The 20,685-nt window shown below is 39.3% G+C and overlaps 3 protein-coding genes and 1 long non-coding RNA gene across 4 annotated transcripts; 2 read left to right on the top strand and 2 right to left on the bottom strand.

Annotated features, from left to right (window-relative positions):
• Positions 1-31: 31 nt before the first annotated feature.
• On the bottom strand, positions 32-2,457 carry LOC113050788 (elongation factor 1-beta). The gene is made up of 6 exons (XM_026214090.1): positions 2,289-2,457; positions 1,777-1,899; positions 1,455-1,584; positions 1,208-1,271; positions 336-461; positions 32-233 (listed from the first exon to the last, which is right to left on the bottom strand). Exons 1-6 carry the CDS (start codon positions 2,366-2,368, stop codon positions 79-81), a joined length of 678 nt encoding a protein of 225 aa, XP_026069875.1. The 5' UTR covers positions 2,369-2,457; the 3' UTR covers positions 32-78.
• Positions 2,458-2,820: 363 nt separating this feature from the next.
• On the top strand, positions 2,821-9,618 carry LOC113050787 (NADH-ubiquinone oxidoreductase 75 kDa subunit, mitochondrial-like). Its single transcript, XM_026214089.1, has 19 exons — positions 2,821-2,958; positions 3,514-3,596; positions 3,714-3,805; positions 3,893-4,000; positions 4,109-4,185; positions 4,280-4,361; positions 5,587-5,717; positions 5,987-6,172; positions 6,290-6,424; positions 6,528-6,642; positions 6,743-6,888; positions 7,693-7,821; positions 7,908-8,037; positions 8,155-8,315; positions 8,459-8,613; positions 8,812-8,987; positions 9,110-9,244; positions 9,333-9,405; positions 9,527-9,618. Exons 2-19 carry the CDS (start codon positions 3,518-3,520, stop codon positions 9,616-9,618), a joined length of 2,202 nt encoding a protein of 733 aa, XP_026069874.1. The 5' UTR covers positions 2,821-2,958; positions 3,514-3,517.
• On the bottom strand, positions 9,135-9,576 carry LOC113050789 (uncharacterized). The gene is made up of 2 exons (XR_003276822.1): positions 9,499-9,576; positions 9,135-9,394 (listed from the first exon to the last, which is right to left on the bottom strand). It is a non-coding gene; the product is annotated as an uncharacterized LOC113050789 (long non-coding RNA).
• A 436-nt stretch (positions 9,619-10,054) lies between the features above and the next one.
• Positions 10,055-19,693, top strand: LOC113050783 (INO80 complex subunit D-B-like). Its single transcript, XM_026214079.1, is given in 11 exon segments — positions 10,055-11,037; positions 12,601-12,847; positions 12,929-13,665; positions 13,753-13,852; positions 14,096-14,308; positions 15,226-15,281; positions 15,537-15,670; positions 15,757-15,989; positions 16,072-16,244; positions 17,530-18,183; positions 18,186-19,693. Coding segments are annotated over 10 exon segments (2,889 nt in total). The 5' UTR covers positions 10,055-11,037; positions 12,601-12,629; the 3' UTR covers positions 18,557-19,693.
• Positions 19,694-20,685: the final 992 nt, after the last annotated feature.

Here is a 20,685-nt window from a genome sequence, read left to right as displayed (position 1 = left end):
AGTCACATAAAATTAAAGCAGAAAACAAAGGTGCATTTGAAGTGCTTTTATTGGGATAATGCTTTGTTCTGTGGGGTTTTAGATCTTGTTGAAGGCTGCCACATCCATGGACTGCACATAGTCCTCAAAGGCTGTGATCAGTTCCTCCAGCTGGTCTGTTCCAACTTTATCATCTTCCACAACACAGGCAATCTGCAGCTTCTTGATGCCATAGCCGACAGGCAATAGTTTAGCTATACAGAAGTCAAAAGTAACAATTAGTCTATTGAAATACAAAATCAGAGACATTTGGTGAGGTGTTTGAATTCAAGTGAATAAACTATATTATGACTTACACTGTCCCCAAAGTAAACCATCTAATTGAATGCTGCGGACACACTCCTCAAGCTTGGCCATGTCGGTTTCATCATCCCAGGGCTTGACATCCAGCAGAATGGAAGACTTGGCGATAAGTGCAGGCTCTGGACAGACATTAAAAAGACTGGGTCAGTGGTAAAGCAAACACAGGAATCCAACAGTCACAATTAAATGACTAGTGGATAGCAGGTTAAAAAGTGTCATTCACAACATTCAGCCGAAAGATGGTAACATGAAGTCATCACAAAACTAGTCACAGTGTTACTATATGCACACTACCAGTCAAAAGTTTGGAACGACTAATCGTTAATCCTAAAGTTTATGGTTTTTGAAAAGTCTGTTATGCTCATCATGGCTGACTTTGATAAAAATGCAAACAGTGCAAAAATATTATTACTCATTACTACACTGTATTCCATTTTAATATTTAAAAAACATAACTTATTGAATTGATGGCAATGCTATATTTTTTTTTGCAAAAAAATCACTTCAATCTTCTGCATCACATGATCCTTCAGAAATCATTCTAATATGCTGATTTGGTGCTCAAGAAACATTTCTTAATGTTGAAAACAGTTTTTGCTGCCCATTCGTGGAAAACATGATTCACTACATTTAAAAAGTGTTTTGGGTAAGATTTAGCAACACATTAACAAATGTAAGTGTTCACAAATTAAGCAGCAAAAACGGTTTTCAACATTGATAAGAACCATTATTGATAACGGAGCCCGAAATCAGCATATTACAATGATTTCTGATTTCCTTGAGCACAAGAAAGTTCAAAAATGTTAATTCTCAATTATTTGAAACTTTGAATTGGTAGTGTGCACTTAGGACAACAGATACATACTCTTTGCCTTCTTTGCGTTGTATGCTGCAAGCCTCTCCTCCTTGAGCTTTGTGGCTTCCTCATCCTGTAAGAAAGATCTTTGATCAGGTGAGCACAAACATTCAGCAACTGCATGGTGATTTTTCTACCTGGTTTTCAGGAAGAAAAAGTTGTCCATCACAACATCAGCCGAAAGATGGTGAGAAAAATCATCATGTGACCAGGCAATTCTGTCGAAACATGCCATGCCTTCTGCTACTGAACTCACCTCTTCCTCATCAGAACCGAACAGATCGATGTCATCGTCATCTTCATCAGCCGCCGCAGGAGCTGCTGCAGTTGTGTCCTCTACACCAGTGGGGCCATACTGACCGAGAGGCTTCTTCACACCTGGAAGACTAAAGGTTAAAAAAAGGAGTGAATCCTTGTGACTGCACAAGAGCACCTGACTGTTTAAGAACTCCCAGCTATATCAGAATTTGAAAGATTGTGCATCAGTCACTCAGGCGAAAGATGGTGATAGGATAATCATCATATATTGCTGGAAGTACCTACAAAACATTCAATATTACAAACAGGCTTCACATTACCTGCCCTTCTCCTTCTGGTAAGACTTGATGTGGTTGTACCACCGCAAAGCATGGCAGAGGTCAGCAGAGGGGGCACCAGACAGGGCATCAAACACTGCAATATCAGCCTGAGAGGGCACATACCTGGCAAGAAAATGTGTATTGAGCAATCAAATGTGTAACGAGGCTTTATTCCATGGGAAAAAAAAAAAAGAAAAAAAAAAAAAAAAAAAGTTATTTATAAATGTGTTAAATTACATAACAGCAATGAAAGTGTGGTTCCCGAGTCTGACAAACACTTGGGGGAGGTGTACTAACTTTACTACAAATATAGACCTACAATGTTTGAACATACATATGGCATATTATTCATAGCTTTAAAAAAAAATTATAACCATGACCTTTGACGCCTATCATTGCATACATATTTATTTTAGTATTCCAGCATAAGAAACAGAGGACAATCACAAGTTGTTACAAGCCAACAACTTGATAGAAGAAGACTTGATAAATAAAGTCTTAAAATAGCTTACCCTTCGATGTAACTTTTGTCTGTCAGAAACTCATTCAGAACTTTGAGTCCAGCGGGTGTTTTAAGATCACCAAAGCCCATTGCTAGACGTTACTGGTGAGACCTCGTGTACAGACGTGAAGCCCTGAGCTTGGAGGAAGAGCGAAGGAACGAGAAAACGTCGTGAGATGGTCTTTATACCGCTGACGCTTTGACTCCGCCCACCAACAGATATTTTACAAAAACATACCAAAATGGGACATTCTTGACAGCACTTTGTACTAGGTATAGAAAACTTAACTTTTATACACAACAAAGACGGCACGATAATCATTTTCTGTTTTCACAGATACCGAACATCTTGCTGACTGTTTGGCTTTTAATGTGAAATAAGAGAAGGAAACAACCGCTTTTGTAAGCGGAAATGACGACGAATAAATGTGAAAGGTCAACGAAAAACGTTAGATTAATCAAATAAAAATAATATATTATTGTATTTTAACATACGTGTTTGCATTTCCTATATTATAGAATAATCTTATCCAATAATTGATTATTTATTTATCTTTATTATTATTTTTATTAATGTGCATCGGCTATTTCCGTCATGTACGAAAACACCCGAGTACACATTCACAACTGAGCCTACGGATGTAACGCTGTTTTGGTCTATAAAGCCAAATAGCGTCAAGGTAAGAATTAAAGATTGTCTTTTGTCTATATTACAGTCTAAACGGTATTTTATCTTGACATTAACGGCTGGAATTATAAACGCATGCGAGACATTGGTAATTTATAGTAACGTTCTCCCTGTCCTTGAGTATCTGCAGAGCTGTTGAGTGCTAGCCTGCTAACCGGTGTGTGGAAATGTCAACAGCATTGGTTTCACATTTGAAGTTTCTGATCTACTTTTACTTCTTTTCTAAATATTGTGCTTCATGCTTTTTTAGGGGATGTTGTTTTATTGGAGTTTAAAAATCTCAGGTTTTGTAATCCTTGCCAAAGGATCTGTTGTGCTGACTGTCTACACTATGCAGACATTTAAATAACGAATTTATAATTAATAATGTTATTTGCATATCTAGGGTCTGATCAGGAAGATTATATTGTATCTGTTTCTTTGCAGCGTCCTTGTTTCAAAGTGGAGTGGCATATTTATCCATTGTTAACCTAGTTACTATTCATTAAATATCTGGGATCAACATGTTATGTGTGCTTCTAAATTATCACTGCATTTTCTCCTACAGCGACATGTTGCGTTGGCCAGCAGTAAGTCGGGTTTTGGCAGGTGCGGCCCATTCCAGGGGCTCCATTACCACCTCTAACAATGGTAATTTTCATTCTTTTTTGATCTTTGAAAATCAAGTGTAGTGCCCTTCTTTAAGAATGCTAAGCAACTTTACTGACATGTCAGTCATTTTTTCACACTGGCTTATTTTTACAACAGTGCGGACCTCCATCCGGGCCTCAAGCAATATGGTTGAGGTGTTTGTAGATGGAAAATCTGTCATGGTGGAGCCAGGGACCACTGTTCTACAGGTAATAATGGTTTGAACATTTTATTCTATTAATTCCAAGTAGAGTTAATCATTCCATGTAGTATATTGATATGCCGCCTGTGTTTAGGCTTGTGAGAAAGTAGGTGTGCAGATTCCTCGTTTCTGTTATCATGATCGTCTTTCAGTGGCCGGTAACTGCCGCATGTGTCTGGTGGAAATCGAGAAAGCACCAAAGGTAACATGCACTATTATTCACAAAAAAACTATAATTATAACATCATTGTTAGCACATATTATCGATTTGTCAAAGTAAATATTTTTTTCATCTTTACTTCATCAACAGCCTGTTGCAGCATGTGCAATGCCTGTCATGAAAGGGTGGAACATTTTGACCAACTCAGAGAAAACACGGAAAGCCAGGTTTGAGTAGTTTCTTGCTTTACAAATAATTTTCACACATCACATTGCATATAGTGCATTTATTAATTTGAATTTCCCCTTCTGTTTCTTATAGAGAGGGAGTCATGGAGTTCCTGCTTTCCAACCACCCTCTTGATTGTCCAATCTGTGATCAGGGAGGAGAGTGTGATCTACAAGTAAAAAATAAATAAATAAAAAATAAAAATTGTTTATAGCATTTTAATGGAACTTGAGTATGCACTCAAGATAGGATGATGGACCATCACCTTCAACTCAACCTTGCCAAGACAGAACTGCTTGTGGTTCCAGCAAACCCATCGTTTCATCACAATTCGACCATCAAGTTAGGCACATCAACCATAACTCCTTCAAAAACAGCTAGAAGCCTTGGAGTTATGATTGATGATCAGCTGACTTTTATCAGACCACATTGCTAAAACTGTCCTATCCTGCAGATTTGCTTTATTCAACATCAAGAAGATCAAGCCCTTTCTTTTGGAACATGCTGCACAACTCCTTGTTCAAGCTCTTGTTCTGTCCAGGCTGGACTATTGCAGTGCCCTCTTGGCAGGTCTTCCAGCCAATTCTATCAAACCTTTACAATTAATTCAGAACACGGCAGCAAGATTAATTTTTAATGAGCCAAAAATAATTCATGTCAAACCTCTGTTCATCAATTTGCACTTGCTTCCAAAAGCTGCTCGCATAAAATTCAAGGCATTGATGTTTGCCTACAAAACTACCACTGGCTCTGCACCCATTTACCTAAATTTGTAACTTCAGACTTATGTGCCATCTAGAAGCTTGTGATCTGCAAGTGAATATCGCTTGATTGTGCTATCCCAAAGAAGCACAAAGTCACTTTCATGGACTTTTAAATTAAATGTTCCCTCCTGGTGGAATGACCTCCCCAACTCAATCTGGACAGCTGAGTCCTTAGCCATCTTCAAGAATCTGCTTAAAACCCATCTCTTCCCTCTTTATTTGACTCTCTAACTTTAACACTCACTATTCTAATTCTATTCTTAAAATTTTTTTAACTACCTTTCTAATCTTTTTGTATTCTATTTTCTTTTCATTAATTATGCAATTGTATATGTATGTGTATGTGTAAAGACTTCTAACACTAGCTTGCTCTATTCTTTTTTTATTCTGTTTTCTTTTTATTTATTATATTATTTAAAATCCCATGCTACGTGTACTGTGTTAACCTAACTGAGACTTGTTATAGCACTTATATATCATTGCTCTTTTTGTTGTTTTTGATTACTTCCACTGTCCTCATCTGTAAGTCGCTTTGGATAAAAGCGTCTGCTAAATGAATAAATGTAATGTAAGATAGGAAATAGAATTATTCCTAATGCAGTTTTTACCCATCTTGATGTTGTGCTGGATATATAGGACCAATCGATGATGTTTGGTGCTGACAGAAGCCGTTTTACAGAAGACAAGAGAGCAGTTGAAGATAAGAACATAGGCCCGCTCATTAAAACAATCATGACCCGCTGTATACATTGCACACGTTGTGTTCGGTGAGTTAAAGGTCTATTATTCTTCAAGCTAGATAAAAATACTGATCTAATTAATAATACTCATTAAATAAGATGTAGTTGTTTTATTATAGGTATTACATTTACAATAAAAGAAGAATTTTCATCTGTAACTCTACTCCATGATAACTACTGTATAAAGACATGTACACGTTTGCTGTGAAACAATGGCATCTGGTGCTTGTTCTTATTACCTTCAGGATCATACAGAACACTAGCAATTCATCAAATATAACCTTGTAACTTCACAGTTTTGCCAGCGAGGTTGCTGGTGTGGAGGACCTGGGAACCACGGGACGCGGTAACTCCATGCAGATTGGTACCTACGTAGAGAAGATGTTCATGTCTGAATTGTCTGGTAACGTGATTGACTTGTGTCCTGTTGGAGCACTGACGTCCAAACCTTACGCTTTCACTGCACGACCCTGGGAGACCAGGTACAATCCTGAGATATCGTCTTGTGCACTTTGATCCTTTGATTTATTTATGTAGTAGACTGCTTGGTGAATGTGTGTGCACTTTGCTTTTTGAACATGCTTTGCCTATGTCTACAGAAAGACTGAGTCTATTGATGTGCTGGATGCTGTTGGCTCCAACATTGTAGTGAGCACCAGAGGTGGTGAGGTCATGAGAATTCTGCCCCGTTTGAACGAGGATGTCAATGAAGAATGGATATCCGACAAGACCAGGTGAGCGCATAACCTCTTAAAATATCAAAACATATTTGTCTATCTCCATTCACACACACTCATGCGTAGTCTACTGTCCTGTCTTTGGTTCACCTTCTCTAAGGTTTGCATATGATGGACTGAAAAGGCAGCGCCTGATCCAGCCAATGGTAAAGGATGCCAGTGGACAGCTGGTTGCCACCACCTGGGAGGATGTTCTTACACGTGTGGCTGGAGCAGTGAGTGCTTGCATATAAACCAGAAACTGCTTTGACCAGAATCAACCAGCTTTTTCATTGGAAGACAATATATTTCAATGGTTGTGATTTGAATATCCAGCTCCAGGGTGTTCAGGGTTCTGAGGTTGGAGCTATTGCTGGTGGGATGGTAGATGCTGAGGCACTGGTTGCTCTGAAGGACCTACTGAACAGACTGGACAGTGACACCCTCTGCACTGAGGAGATCTTCCCAATGACAGGTGCCGGGTGAGTACTCATTTAATTAGACTTCTGTCTAGAGACTGAAATGAGAATGATGTTTTTCCTGGTTTCAGTCATAACATCTCTTCTCATAGTTTACAGTACCATAACTATTACTAAGGAAACACCACTAATAATTAATTAAAAATCAGTGTCAATGCTCATATCATGAGTTAGATTTTTTTCAACAAATAGCTCACCTTAAGGATTTACCTTGTGCAAGCAAGTAACAGCCTAACAACCGTATTTCAGCATGCTAAAAACCATCAGAACACTATTGCAACTACTTTGCAATGCAAGCACCACTCATAAAAATATTGTTCTTTAAAAAAAAAAAAAAAGCAAATTATGATCATGTTATTATTCTGTATTGTTAGCTTAAAGGGATATTTCACCCAGAAATTACAATTCTGTCATTTACTAACCTCATGTTGTTCTGTTTAAAAAAAAAAAAAAAAAGTCTAATTCATCAAAACTTTTAAGCATCTAAAATTTCATAAAAGTCCATGAAGCATGCTTATATGTCTTTAATTCACATATAAACATTAGTCAAAACACATACATGGAGCACATTAAATAGTCAAGTGTAGCTCATCTGTACTTCTCAAACCTCATTGGTTCTTTTGGACACACAAAAATGCTTGTGTGACATGCAAGAACAAAACTTATTCGTCAAGCAATGTCTGTGAACATCTTATGTGAAAAAAGTCTTAAATCTTAGCTGGGGGTGAGTAATTGATGAACATTTTTGTTCAAACTAATCTTTCAATATTAGAGATTTAAACTATTGTTGGTCTTTTGTGTCCTTAGAACCGACCTGCGCTCCAGTTACCTCTTGAACAGCCGTATCGCTGGCATTGAGGAGTGTGACCTCCTGCTTTTGGTTGGAACAAACCCACGTTATGAGGCTCCTCTCTTCAATTCACGTATCCGCAAGAGGTATAACCATTGCACGCTCTGTTAACAACAGTTTTAAAATGTTGACTGGGTGTCATTTTTGTTTTCTTTTTATCTTCATATTTCAGTTGGTTGCATAATGAGCTCCAGGTGGCCATGGTGGGTCATAAGGTGGACTTGAGCTACTCTTACAAACATTTGGGTGAAACCACACAAGTTCTGCAGGAGATTGCTGCTGGAACACACCCTTTCTGCAAGGTAGCATTAAATAGCAATGTTGGAGTTTATATGGAGATTTGACTTAAGTCATTGTCTGCAAGCATGACATCAGATGTTTCCTCTTGAATTTCAATGAGTTTTGTTTTTGTATTTCAGGTCCTAGCCCAGGCCAAAAAGCCTGTTGTAGTGTTGGGTAGCTCCACTCTCCAGAGGGAGGATGGGGCAGCCATCTTTAAGGCCGTCTCCACAATTGCTCAAACTTCTCGGGTCAGCAGTGGTGTTGAGGATGGATGGAACGTGCTCAATGTGCTGCACAGGTCAACTACTGCCATAAGTGTGCATGTCTGGACCTTTCTTTAGGAATCTTTTCTGTTCTACTGTTCATTTAAAAGAATTGTGAAATTTGACTCTTTGCTTAGTAGAAGTACTTACCTTGTTACATTCATGTGTGTGACCTCAGGGTGGCCAGTCAAGTGGCAGCCCTGGACTTGGGTTACAGACCTGGTGTTGATGCCATCCAGAAAAACCCTCCCAAAGTACTGTTTCTCCTGGGAGCCGATGCTGGCTGCATCACCAGAGCAGACCTTCCCAAAGACAGCTTTATCATCTACCAGGGTCAGTAGACACACTTGCATATTTCTATAATATGGACTTCACTGGTGTGATGTTAATTTATACAAAATTAGGCCAAAACTAAGTTTACCCAAAGCAATGAATGACAAAACTTTGCTGTGAGTATATCGCGGCATTGATGGTAAGTGGGTTGCATCCAAATATATTATTTTGGGTGTAATGGTTCCACATGCTTATCAGGTCACCATGGAGATGTAGGTGCAGCCATGGCTGATGTCATCTTGCCTGGTGCTGCATATACCGAAAAGAATGGCACATACGTCAACACAGAGGGCCGAGCCCAGCAGACGAGGGTGGCAGTTACTGCTCCTGGTATGGCACGCGAAGACTGGAAGATTTTGCGTGCTATTTCTGAGGTACTCTCCTTAAAACCAGGACTTTAACAATGTATAACACTGTTCATATAACTGTCCTGAGCTTGGTATAGAGAATATATTTTAGGTTGTTCAGTAGGGAATCTCATGTTTTGTTTGCTCAGCTGGCAGGAGTCACACTGCCTTATGACACACTGGATGAGGTGAGGAGAAGGCTGGAAGAGGTCTCTCCTAACCTGGTGAGATATGATGATGTAGAAGAAGCCAATTATTTCAAACAGGCCCATGAGCTTTCAAAGGTTAGTGTTCTTCTTCCTTTTTAAATAGTTTTTTGTTTTGAATCTGCACTAATTACAGAGTTCAGTAATGTCCTCCTGTTTTCTTTAGGCTGCAAATCAGTCATTGCTTGCAGCTCCTCTTGTCCCCCCTCAGCTCACAGTGAAGGATTTCTACATGACAGGTAAAGCAAAAAATATTTTCTATTAGTTTCATAAGTTCTTATGCGTAAATAGAACCCTGTAACCAAGTATATGTCTTGAAACCTGTAGTTTACCATTGCCTTTGATTGTCTTCCTCCACAGATCCCATCAGCAGAGCCTCTCAAACAATGGCCAAGTGTGTAAAGGCTGTGACAGAGGGAGCAGCAGCAGTTGATGAGCCCTCAATTTGTTAAAACTCTTTCAGTCATACACAAAATAGTCATCGTCAACTACATGTACAACCACATACCTGGATTTCCGCATACTTTGCTGGTTGTCTCTTGACTCTTACACAGTCAGAATTCACCAAAGCAGCAAAAATGTGTGAAATTAACTTAAAAGGCTTTGAAGGGTGTTGTAACGTTTTCATTCCCATGATTTGGTCGAATGAGGTCTGCTTTGTTTTGGAAAGCTCTTATTATGATAAATAAAAATGTATTATATCAATATTGTCACCATTGACATCACTGGTAGAAATTATTCAAAGCAAGGGCACATAAAAAAAATTATGTTGTGGTTCATTTAGAATCTAGGATGGAAGTGTAAGGAGAAAAAGCAGCCTGGTTGGTTTTTCTTTTTAAGAATGTTGGATTAAAGTGCAATGTAAATTTGACCCAGTATATTATCTGAAATTACAATAGATAGCAATTAGCAAAGAAGTTGATTATGATGAGTTCAACTTTAATGATACAACTTTTAACAGACCCTATAATTTAAACACCATTGTGTACATTTTTACAACCGTCTGCATCATTCTGACATCACTGAAGAGGATTGATAGGGGGCAACCTTAGTCATTTCAAAAATCCCTTTACCCCTTCTAACACCTGCTTCGTAGTTAATATCACAAGCCTTGTCGTCTTGAAATTATTTACTGATAGCAGGGGAAGGGAAAATATGACTAACAAGAATGTTATCTTCGCATGTGAGATTGCAAAGAATTTAAAGTCGGTGATGTCATTCCAGGCATGGATGAGACGCGTGAGAGGAGGCTGTCGGAAAAGACTTTGGGGGAGATCCCTCAAACTTAAAATCAATGAGTGAGGCTTAAAAGAAACTTCACGCTGGTCTGAACACTTCTGACAGCCGGACACTCAAATGCTCAATCTATATTCTGTGTTTGCGACATATGTCATCTTTCTAAAAGCCGACAATGAACATACAAAGTTGAATTCCAAAATGGTTGCAGAGGTTGTTGTTGCACTGTTGGCTGTTGTCATGTCCCCCCAGTGCCTGTAGTTGTGCTGTAAGAAGCCTCGCATCCGATGACTAAACCAACACCCCTTTCTCCTTGTGTACGGCTAGATTTATTTCAATAATCGACAAAGATATGCCAGTAGGATTCGTATTAAATTAAATCCACGCGTTAAAAAACTTAATTTGCTAGCATAAAGCGTAAAGGGGGAGGCGGAAAATCCCCGTTGAAAGTAATAGCCGTCGACCGTATGAAAAGATCAGCGTAGCTTGTTTAGCATAGGCCGCAGCGATCGGGGACTCGGCGGCTGCCGGGAAGCAACGGACTCAAGCAAAGGCGGAAGCCCGCTTCTCACGCACTGCAAGACGGGTACCTCGTTACTCGACTCGGTGGATTCGGGAGGTTTCACAGGCCAACGGTAACTACGAATTGCGCAGAAATAAAGGAATACTTGCAAGTCAAAATGTGTATCTTATAAGTTTTTCTTGCAATATTATAACAACTTAAGCCCGTGAAACTAATCTAAATATACCTGATAAATAATACTCCGAAACTTTAAAATGTCTCAGGTCGTCGATAACGCGTTTTCTTTTGACAGGTATTTTGCTTATGATCGGTCCCGAGTCTCTCCCGCGCTTAAATAAATCAGTCGTCCGTTACAAAGTTTCAAAATGCGTTCGAAATATTTGCAAGACGCAACAAAGAAATTGATTCTGCCGCGCTGATTCTGATCGTATCTTTCGTGAAATGAATTAAATTGTTACTTGAGGCGCTACACACCCAACTCGCTCAATCCTTGCCTCAAAAGTAACTGATCGAGATGCCCAAGTACATGATGTAGTAGGCGGGTTGTCCACCGTCCCCTTGCGTTTTCAAAGTTGCTTTGCATGTCAAACGTATTGTACCCTTCCAAAACACTTTTACGAGCCATCGTTTTATGATTTAGTTCTTTACCTGCTAAAAGTTCTGATTACAGCAGTTTTTCTAGTGTTATTGATTGCTTAAAATAGGGGCTACTTGCCCTGTTTCCTGTCACTTTATTATTTAATGGTTTAAGCTTTGTATGCTGAACATAATACATACTGCATGCATCGATGAGTGCTTTGGAATGCAGAGTTCAGATTTGTTAGATGTTAGAGGTGACTGCAACATATATTGAAAGCTACTTTAAATTCATTGTGACTTGACCTGCAGATATGCAAGCTTGTCATTATTATCTAACCGGTTTTATTAGAGCTGTTTGACTGTTCCATTATAGATTCATAACCTTTGTAGTTTTGTATACATTGGTGAGTGCTAGAAACTCACCATGAAGGAGCACAATAATAATGGAAGAGCTCAGAGCTTTGATATCGGTGCTTTTAAAATGTTAACCATCATGTCTGCAGACTATACAGTTTAGGGCAGTTAACTGTAACTGCATGTAATTGAGATGAATAAAATGAATATTACAGGAAAGGGTTACATTATAAGACTTTTTAAATCTGAACAGATTTTAAAACACTAGGCATCATACACTTGACGACTTTGTAAATGGTTACAGAGAAAAATGTATGTGTTTACATCAGTATGTGTTGTAAAATCGTCTCAAAATATCAAACATGGTTGATATCCTCCAACTGGATAGAATTATAGTCTGAAACCGAGTCTGTTCCATGATTTGTTTTGAAATCTGTCAATGCTGACTGCCTAATATCTGCAGACCGGCTCTGACTTTCAGCAGTGAGAATCAGCTTGTCCAGACTGCAAATTGAAGCAAAAATTTGGCCAAAAGTTAATAATTTAAAATTATATAAAGTATAATTATTTAAAATATATACACAACATTTATATACATTTGAAATGTAATTAGAATTATAAATGCAAGACACATTTTCAGTTTTGAGTAAAAAAAAAAAAAAAATGAAAAGTTGTTGTTCCTGCACTCCAAAAGAAGCAGAGTTCACACTTTTGTCTCATTCACAAAATGTTTTTTCATCAGCTGATGTTCCGGGGAGTTCCAGCTCTGGGATGTATGAAGGCAAACACATCCACTACTCGGAGGTGGACCACAAACCTCTGTGTTCATATAGCCCAAAGCTTTGCAAGCAACGCCGGCTCAACGGTTATGCTTTCTGCATCCGTCATGTGCTTGAGGACCGGACTGCTCCTTTCAGGCAGTGCGAATATGTAGCCAAGTACAATAGCCAGCGCTGCACCAATCCAATACCCAAGGCTCACGACCGAAAGTAGGTTTTTGGATTTACAAATGTTTAAAAATAGATTTTGCATGTTTAAAGAATTCTGAAAAAAAAATGTTTATCTTTTAGGTATTGTAATAGTCACCTTCAGGTTATGGGTGTCCTCCCCAAGAAGGAGCGAAAGAAGAAACAAGATACAATAGAGTCTTTGGCCCTCAACATTACTGTTCCATCCCTGGCTCTGAAGACCCACAACGGGCTTGAGCTTTTATCTCCATCACCCCCAGCCTCCTTGGCTTGTCTACTCCCCTCAGATCCCTTCACCTTTTACAGGGGGGGAAAAATGTTAAAACCTAGTGGCACATTTCTGAAGAAGGCCCAAGACAACCAAGCTCTGAACCATAAGCAGAAACAGCAAGATCACAGTGTGGGTCCAGCCTTCCCAAAACATTTCGAAACCTCGTCTCTTTCTTCAACTCTTCAACCTCCTTGCTTCCCTCCTTCCCAGACTGGAAGAACCACACAAACACCCAAAGTTCCCTCCTCCCCTCAAACGGAAATCTTAAAAACCCCTGCAATTCATTCAGGTTCATTTTTCAAAACCTCAGCAACTCTTCAGGACAGCCGCCAGGGCTCAATAGAAACAACTCCAGCTGATAAAAAAATTAAACTGGACCTTAATCATGCTTTTGACAAAAAGGTTGTCCCTGCAGCTTCAGGGAAAGCACCAGGCCGTGATGACATACGTAGACGCTTAATAAAAATGCACTCGGTTGCCATGCAACAACAAGCTCCATGTTTGCAGAAGTTCCATAGATTGATGGACCAACACAGGGGGAGGTACCAAGACCTGAACACACATTTAGGTAGGTAATTATGACCTGAGATTTTGACATTTAAAGGGTTATTTAGCTTTAGTTTGTTTTCCATGACAAACACCGCTTGTGATCTAGGGCTTGTCTGGTCCGAAGACAGTGAAGAGGAAGAAGGAGACTTGGGGAAACTAGTGTCACATCAGTGCCAGAGACTACAAGAGAAGCACTTTGAGGAAAGGTACAGTCATCCATTAGTCTAACAATCATTCAGCCACCAAACACAAAGATTGCTAAACTGCAACTTGCTTTACTTCATGGCTTCTTTCTCATATAATAGAATAATCTAATCTCAAATCAGTATTTTTCCATTTTCACAACCGGTTGGCACTGCATGAATGCTTACACTCTGTGACCCAACAGTGGATTGCAACCCACAGTTTGAAAACTGCTGATCTAGAGAATTCTCTTTCCCATCTCACAGTGCCAGCAGTTCCCGTGGTGAGAGATTGACAGGCTTCTGCTCATACCTGAGACAAAAACACACGCACCTTTGCAGAGAGCAGAGGGGCTTCAGGAGAGAGAGGAGATCCCAGCATACCCTTCGTAAAGCCCTGCTTCAGGCAGCAAGAGAAGAACCTCACCACACTGCACAGCTTATTCAGGAACAATATAAAAAGACCTCCACACCCTCCAGGTAAAAACACACACTTGTGTATTAAAGGAATGCTCCACTTTTTTTGAAAATAGGCTCATTTTCCAACTCCCCTTTAAACAGTTGAGTTTTTTCATTTTTGTATCCATTCAGCCGATCTCCAGGTCTGGCTGTAGCACTTTTAGCTTAGCTTAGCATAGATAATGGAATCATTCCGGTGTAATAATCAAGGAACTTTGCTGCCTTACGCAATGATATCATGCAGCGCCTGAAAATAGTTCCTGGCTAGTTTGTGTAAGTTGCAGCAATAGCAGAGCAGCGAGATTAGTACCGTATTTTCCGGACAATAAGTCACACTTTTTTCATAGTTTGGCTGGTCCTGCGACTTATAGTCAGGTGCGACTTATTTATCAAAATGTATTTGACATGAACCAAGAGAAAACGTTACCGTCTACAGCCGCCACTAATGCTGCTCAGTGCTCCTGTAGTCTACACTGAAGACATAGAGCGTGGATGGTGGATGTACACGGTAATGTTTTCTCTTGGTGCTTGGTTCTAAATAAATGTGACTCCAGTGTGACTTATATATGTTTTTTTCCTCGTCATGATGTATTTTTGGACTGATGCTACTTATACTCAGGTGCAACTTATAGTTGGAAAAATACGGTAATTTTCTAAATAAGAGTTAAATTAAATGTTGGTGTAATATTTTGGTTGCATTTTGAGTTAGTAAATATAACTGGTTATGTATAATAGGCACATAATATCTTAATATTGGAATTGCAGGCCCTTGCATTTTATCAAAAGTTTTATAAATATTGTATAAACTGTTAACATAATGTCAGATCATATCGTAATGAAACATTTGATTTATACACCTAATGTGCATTCGATATTCACTTCATATTGTACATTTTCATGTTTCAGTAGATGTTTTCTTATGTGTTTTGAATCCACAGCACTGCAGTATCATTGTCTGGAGATGACTCAGGGTTGTGTTCGGCTGTCGTGAAAGGTGAAGACTGCAGAAATTCAGCCTTACCCTTCACTAGGCACTGCTTTCAGCGTATCCTCTCAAAGTTCTTATTCTTTCAATTAGTCTGAACTCAACTCAGATGTACCTGTAAAACAAAGGCCGGCTGCTTTCGGCTGTTCGTCTGCATTTCAGAACAATTTGTCCTGTGACTTTTCAACAAACCATCTGCTTTGGTGATAGACTAAAGTTTTACAACTGTTTTCCCTGTGTTGTGTCCTTAATGGCACTCTGTAGATATCCTTCAGAACCGTTCACAGCAGCTGTTCTCAAGCTGCACCGCTCGCTTTGCAGATGGAGCTCAGTGTTCCATCCCTGTCTTCGATATCACGCACCAGACGCCACTTTGTGATGAGCATGCCAAGAAAATGGTGAGAAACAGAAGACTTGCTTCATTGCGTAAAAAACTTTTGCTAGTAACTAATTTAACCATGTGTGTGCTAATTGTGCTTTACAGGACAATTTCCTTCGAGGTGATATCAGCCGGAGAACGTACCACCACCAACAGCAGATTCAGCGGCACAGACCACTGAAGAAAGCCAAGCCTCCAGCACTCACTAAGAAGCATAAAAAGAAAGGAAAGCGAGGAGCACCAAGGCGTCCTCAGAAACCCATTCCTCCCTCGGAGCCCCAGGGTAACCTGGGATTGCCTTCCATCTTGTATCTGCCCACTCAGCCCTCTGGCATAAGGTGAGAGCCGAGTGTGTTTGAATGTGTGTATCTGTGTGTGTCTGTAAGTGTGCACTGCACTCATCTTCTTTGTGTTTTGCAGGAGCCCTTTAACTCCTGATTTAAGTGCAGATGAATTTCCAGATGACATCACCAATGACATCAGCGACATTCCACATGACCTGGAGTTGAATCAGGAGGATTTCTCAGATGTTCTTCCTCGACTCCCAGATGACCTGCAGGACTTTGATCTTTTTGGAAGTAATAGTTTTAATGGTAAGATAAAAAAAAAAAAAAGAAGAGTCCTATGTTCACCAAGACTGCATTTCTTTGATCAAAAATACAGTCTATTTTAAAATATAATTTATTCTTGTGATGGAAAAGTTGCATCTTCAGCAGCCATTACTCCAGTCTTCATTGTCACATGATATTTCAGAAATCATTCTAATATGTTGATTTAACGCTCAGGAAATTTCTTATCAATGGTGAAAACGGTTGTGTTGCTTAATATTTTTGTGGAAGCAATGATAGTTTGTTTTTTGTTTTTTTAGGAATTTTTGATGAATGGGAATTTGTAACATTTTACGGCAAGGTTCCATGGAAATAAGTTAAAGTTAATGTATTAACTAATATGAACAGTACACTTATTACAGTATTTATTTGTCTTTTATTTAATCATTCATCAGTGTGTCCTTTCTGGATAAAATACTTCTTTTTGAGGCTCCTTATTTTAAAGGAACATGCCACTATTTTTGAAAATAAGCTTATGTGACTATAGAAGAGTCAAGTTTTGAATAGTAAATGTATCGAAACTCCTTGGTAATTTTTCAGTAAGATGCTAACGGTCTAAACAGATTCAATGATCCATGCTAAGTTAAGCTAAAAGTGCTACCGCCAGACCTAGAGATCGGCTGAATGGATAAAAAAAATGGTAAAACCCAACTGTTAAACTCTAGGGGAGTTGGAAAATGAGCCTATTTTCACAAATAGTGGAGTGTTCCTTTAAGGTTTGTCTGCAAACATAATAAATAAGATGTCTTTTGCTGTGGGGCTGCAGGAAACACTGGCATATAGTACAAGTTTGGCGTAGGAATTGGGGGCTGGTCAATATACTGTATTTAACGATATGATCATGCGCATCTAGTCTAAATCGCCATCACCTGCTTTCAAATGGAGCGGCATTTAATAGACAGAGCTGTAGATCACTGACAAGCTATGCAATATCGCATTTATTATCGAATGCTTGTCGAAAGCGATAATGAACGCGATACTGCGTAGCTTGTCAGTGATCTACGGTTCTGTCTATTAAATGCCGCTCCATTTGAAAGCAGGTGATGGCGATTTAGTGGTAATAACGGAACCAGATTTACTGACTAGATGCGCATGATCATATCATTAATAGGAATTTTAAGAATTGATATCTAATTGGAATTTTGTTTTTTACACAGTGCTACATAATATCTGTTTTTATATTGTTTTATGGTAATACCTACTTTGCTTGCTTCGTCTATCTCTTGACAGTAATTTGGTATTCTATAATTCATGTTTGTTTGCCATATAGGCAAGAATGGTGAGCTGTTGCCCACCTCTGAGGAAGCCGAAGAATTGGTTCGCGTTCTGCAGGCCATGGGCTCATACCCAGAATCCCTTGCATGTCTAAGCGGAATGGCTGAGCTTGGTCCTGTAGAAGCGGTAGATTGTCGTAGCATGCCGGGGGGAGTCGTGGATCTACTGAGTGGACGACTATCTGCTGAGACTCTTTCCAGCCTGGAGCTGGACCCCAGTCTGCTCCCCACCTCTGAAGATCCTTTTCCCCCATCACCTCCATCACCACAACCCCCTCTCACTCCTCCATCCTCCGTGGGGCAACTCACAGACAGCACATACTCACAGAGACAACCTCATCTCTTAGCAAAGATGGATAACTCCAAAGTGAATCTGAGCAATCTGTCGCTGGGAAAGGACGAGGACATCTCTCATGGCTCGTGGGGCGTTCTCGCCCTCCCTCTCAATGACTCCTCACAGTTTCACAGCCTTATTGCCTCTGATGGCCTGCTGATGTCCACAGCCCTCTCAACGCCAATGACCCACGTGACCTCGGCCCCCTGTCAGCCCAGTTCGGCCCTCTCCACTTTGCCTCAGACCGTGACTGTCACTCGCTCCACAACCACATCCTTGCCCTCATCAACAACATCCCAAACCAAGCACCTTCTCCCCTCACTGTTCAACCACTGTGGGATTCCAGCAGACTTGCAGCCGCACCACAGTACACCGGCGCCACCTATGGACCAGGCCTGAACTGCAGGCAGAACCAATTTGCTACAGTCACAGTGTTCAGGGAACGTTGCAGGGGACCCCCCCACCCCACCCCATCCCACACACACACACACACCTCCAGTGTCAGGGTCATTCTGTCCATCTTCTCAGTCCTTTGCAGCTTTTTCCCTCAACGAGAAAGAACATCAAGCAATAAATTTCCTTGTCTGCTTAAAATAGTTGCTCTTTGCCCGAAAAGCAAACATAGATGGATTTTAGCCATTAATATCACTTGTATCCTTAAATGCATATTTAATATATTTATAGAGTAGCAGTCTGCACAACTAGTTTTATTGAGTGAAAATGTGCGGTAACTGGTGAAAATGTGGTTCTTGTTTAGAGGTAATGGGACAGTTTGTCAGTGGCAGACACAAGGGGAAAGGTGTCATGGTTGTATCACTATTTTGTCCCCTGTGATGATTAAAAAACGTATTATTTTGGCAGATGGTGTTTTATGTGCTGTTAGTAGCCGTTAAACTATGGCGTCTTGCTCTGAGTGTAAGTGCCTGCCATGAAAGCTGTGTAACACCTTTGTAATCAGTGTATTGCAAATCAACAAAATACACACTGCAATGACATTGAGTAAAAATCTGTAAATGCACAAAATTTCACTCTTGAAAACACGAAAAGTTGCATTTTTTTCACTGTTTTTGACAAGTAATTACCTTCTCACGTTACCGTAAAGTTACTCGAGGGTGTTAAACTTCCATTCTGAGTGTTCAGTGTGCTCCTGTGTAAGGCCTTTAGCTGAAGTGATAGCAGTTGTGGGAAATAAATGGTGTAAAGCTATAGTCAGTTATCTTGTTATGGCTTTTAAAGAAAGTAGTTATGATGCCTTTACCCTCGTGTCATACCAAGTCTACATTTGCATTTTCCTGTTTATCTTTGTTGCAGATGCTTTTTTACCAAAGTGGCTTACAAGAGAGCCTCTTTTTATGTCCACATCAGAAAATATCTATATATCAGTATATCTAACTGACCAATATAATGAAATTGTGTTCGGGCAGTTAAGCTTATAAAGAGAACAGTGATGTATAACCTTAATTCGATATCTTTATAAAACGCATAATGATATAAAATTGTGGTTTGGTAGACTTGCCGTTGTACCAGATGATGCTGCTTTTACCAACAACAGGCATAACTGACAGAAACCCTTGCACACCGAGGGTCGTCTCATATACTTTTTATACTTATTCACTGAATGTATCAAGTCAACAAAAAAAAAAGTTTATTATAACCTATTAAAATGTTATGGTCCTCTTGTTTGTTCAAGGTATTTTTATGTATTGACACGTTTACTTTTTGTTACTTAAGTGCTTGGATGTGGGTGTGTGTGTGTAGACAACGTGTAAGAGAAATTCTATTTGTTTTATCTGAAATGTGTGAATTAAAACTGATATGACCACGAATTTGTGTGCACTCATTATTTCAGTATGCTGTCAACAGCCATTTGCTAGTTTTGTGTTGCAAAGAAGACACTGTGATAGCAAAACAAGACTGCAATATCTGGATTAAACTTAAAAGTACCAGGCACAGAGATGCTTTATAAGGTATAGGACCTTTGGCTCGTTTTATAAACGGATTGTAATTGCAAACTAGGAGCTGTTAAATTGTAATTGTTTTGGACTTCTACCTTGTCGACGAGAATATTACTTGAAAAAAAACGGCAGAGGGCGCCAAAGGAATCATAATGTGGTCTAGTCTTCTCCAATGAGGGAGTTTTGATTCATATCAGTTAACAAAAAATATTTGTTTGTTCTGCGAGTCGTGTTAATTTTTATTAAAATCTGCAAGTCTACACTATGAAATCCGAGAAATTACCAGAAAGTAATTTATTTTTTCCCTTTTTTTCCAGTTCAGTTGCGAACGAGATAATCTTGTTCAGGTCAGTTCTCGTTCAGAGAACAACTAATCGTTCAGTCAAGGGGTGTGTATTCATTCAGCATGTCAAACCAATGAAGTTCGTAATTAATCGCTATTTGCTCTTCAATTTTGAGGCGTAGGGGTAAGCTTTCAATGGGGCACGCGCCCCAGACAGTTAAATAATACTGATAAATAGCCTAAATATCATTACATTACATAATATCCATTACACCGACCTGAGAATAGTTTCCCCTGATATTTAAGCAATAATCCCTGTATAGAATCAGAACTACATGCCGGGATCGCAAATGAATTACTCTTTTAATTATTCAAACAACTTGAAAGAGACATCGTTTACGATTCAGTTTGATTCATTTGAGTAGTTCATTCACGCAGCCGTTTCTCACAGGTAACAAGGAGAAAAAAAAAGATTTAAAACCATAAAAGTAGGCCTATATATATATATATATATATATATATATATATATATATATATATATATATATATATATATATATATATATATATATATGTGTGT

The sequence above is a fragment of the Carassius auratus genome, chromosome 31 (assembly GCF_003368295.1).
Source record: "Carassius auratus strain Wakin chromosome 31, ASM336829v1, whole genome shotgun sequence".
Lineage (NCBI taxonomy): Eukaryota > Metazoa > Chordata > Actinopteri > Cypriniformes > Cyprinidae > Carassius > Carassius auratus.
Note: the sequence above shows the minus strand (reverse complement) of the source record. Positions and strands in the feature narration are given on the sequence as shown.

Coding starts and splice junctions, on each gene's coding strand:
- LOC113050788 (XM_026214090.1), bottom strand. CDS start 2,368: ATGGGCTTTGGTGATCTTAAAACACCCGCTGGACTCAAAGTTCTGAAT. Junction 1,585..1,776: donor TACCAGAAGGAGAAGGGCAG/GTAATGTGAAGC, acceptor TTTAACCTTTAG/TCTTCCAGGTGTGAAGAAGC. Junction 462..1,207: donor CAACGCAAAGAAGGCAAAGA/GTATGTATCTGT, acceptor ATGTCTGTCCAG/AGCCTGCACTTATCGCCAAG.
- LOC113050787 (XM_026214089.1), top strand. CDS start 3,518: ATGTTGCGTTGGCCAGCAGTAAGTCGGGTTTTGGCAGGTGCGGCCCAT. Junction 7,822..7,907: donor AATTCACGTATCCGCAAGAG/GTATAACCATTG, acceptor TTCATATTTCAG/TTGGTTGCATAATGAGCTCC. Junction 8,614..8,811: donor CAGCTTTATCATCTACCAGG/GTCAGTAGACAC, acceptor CATGCTTATCAG/GTCACCATGGAGATGTAGGT.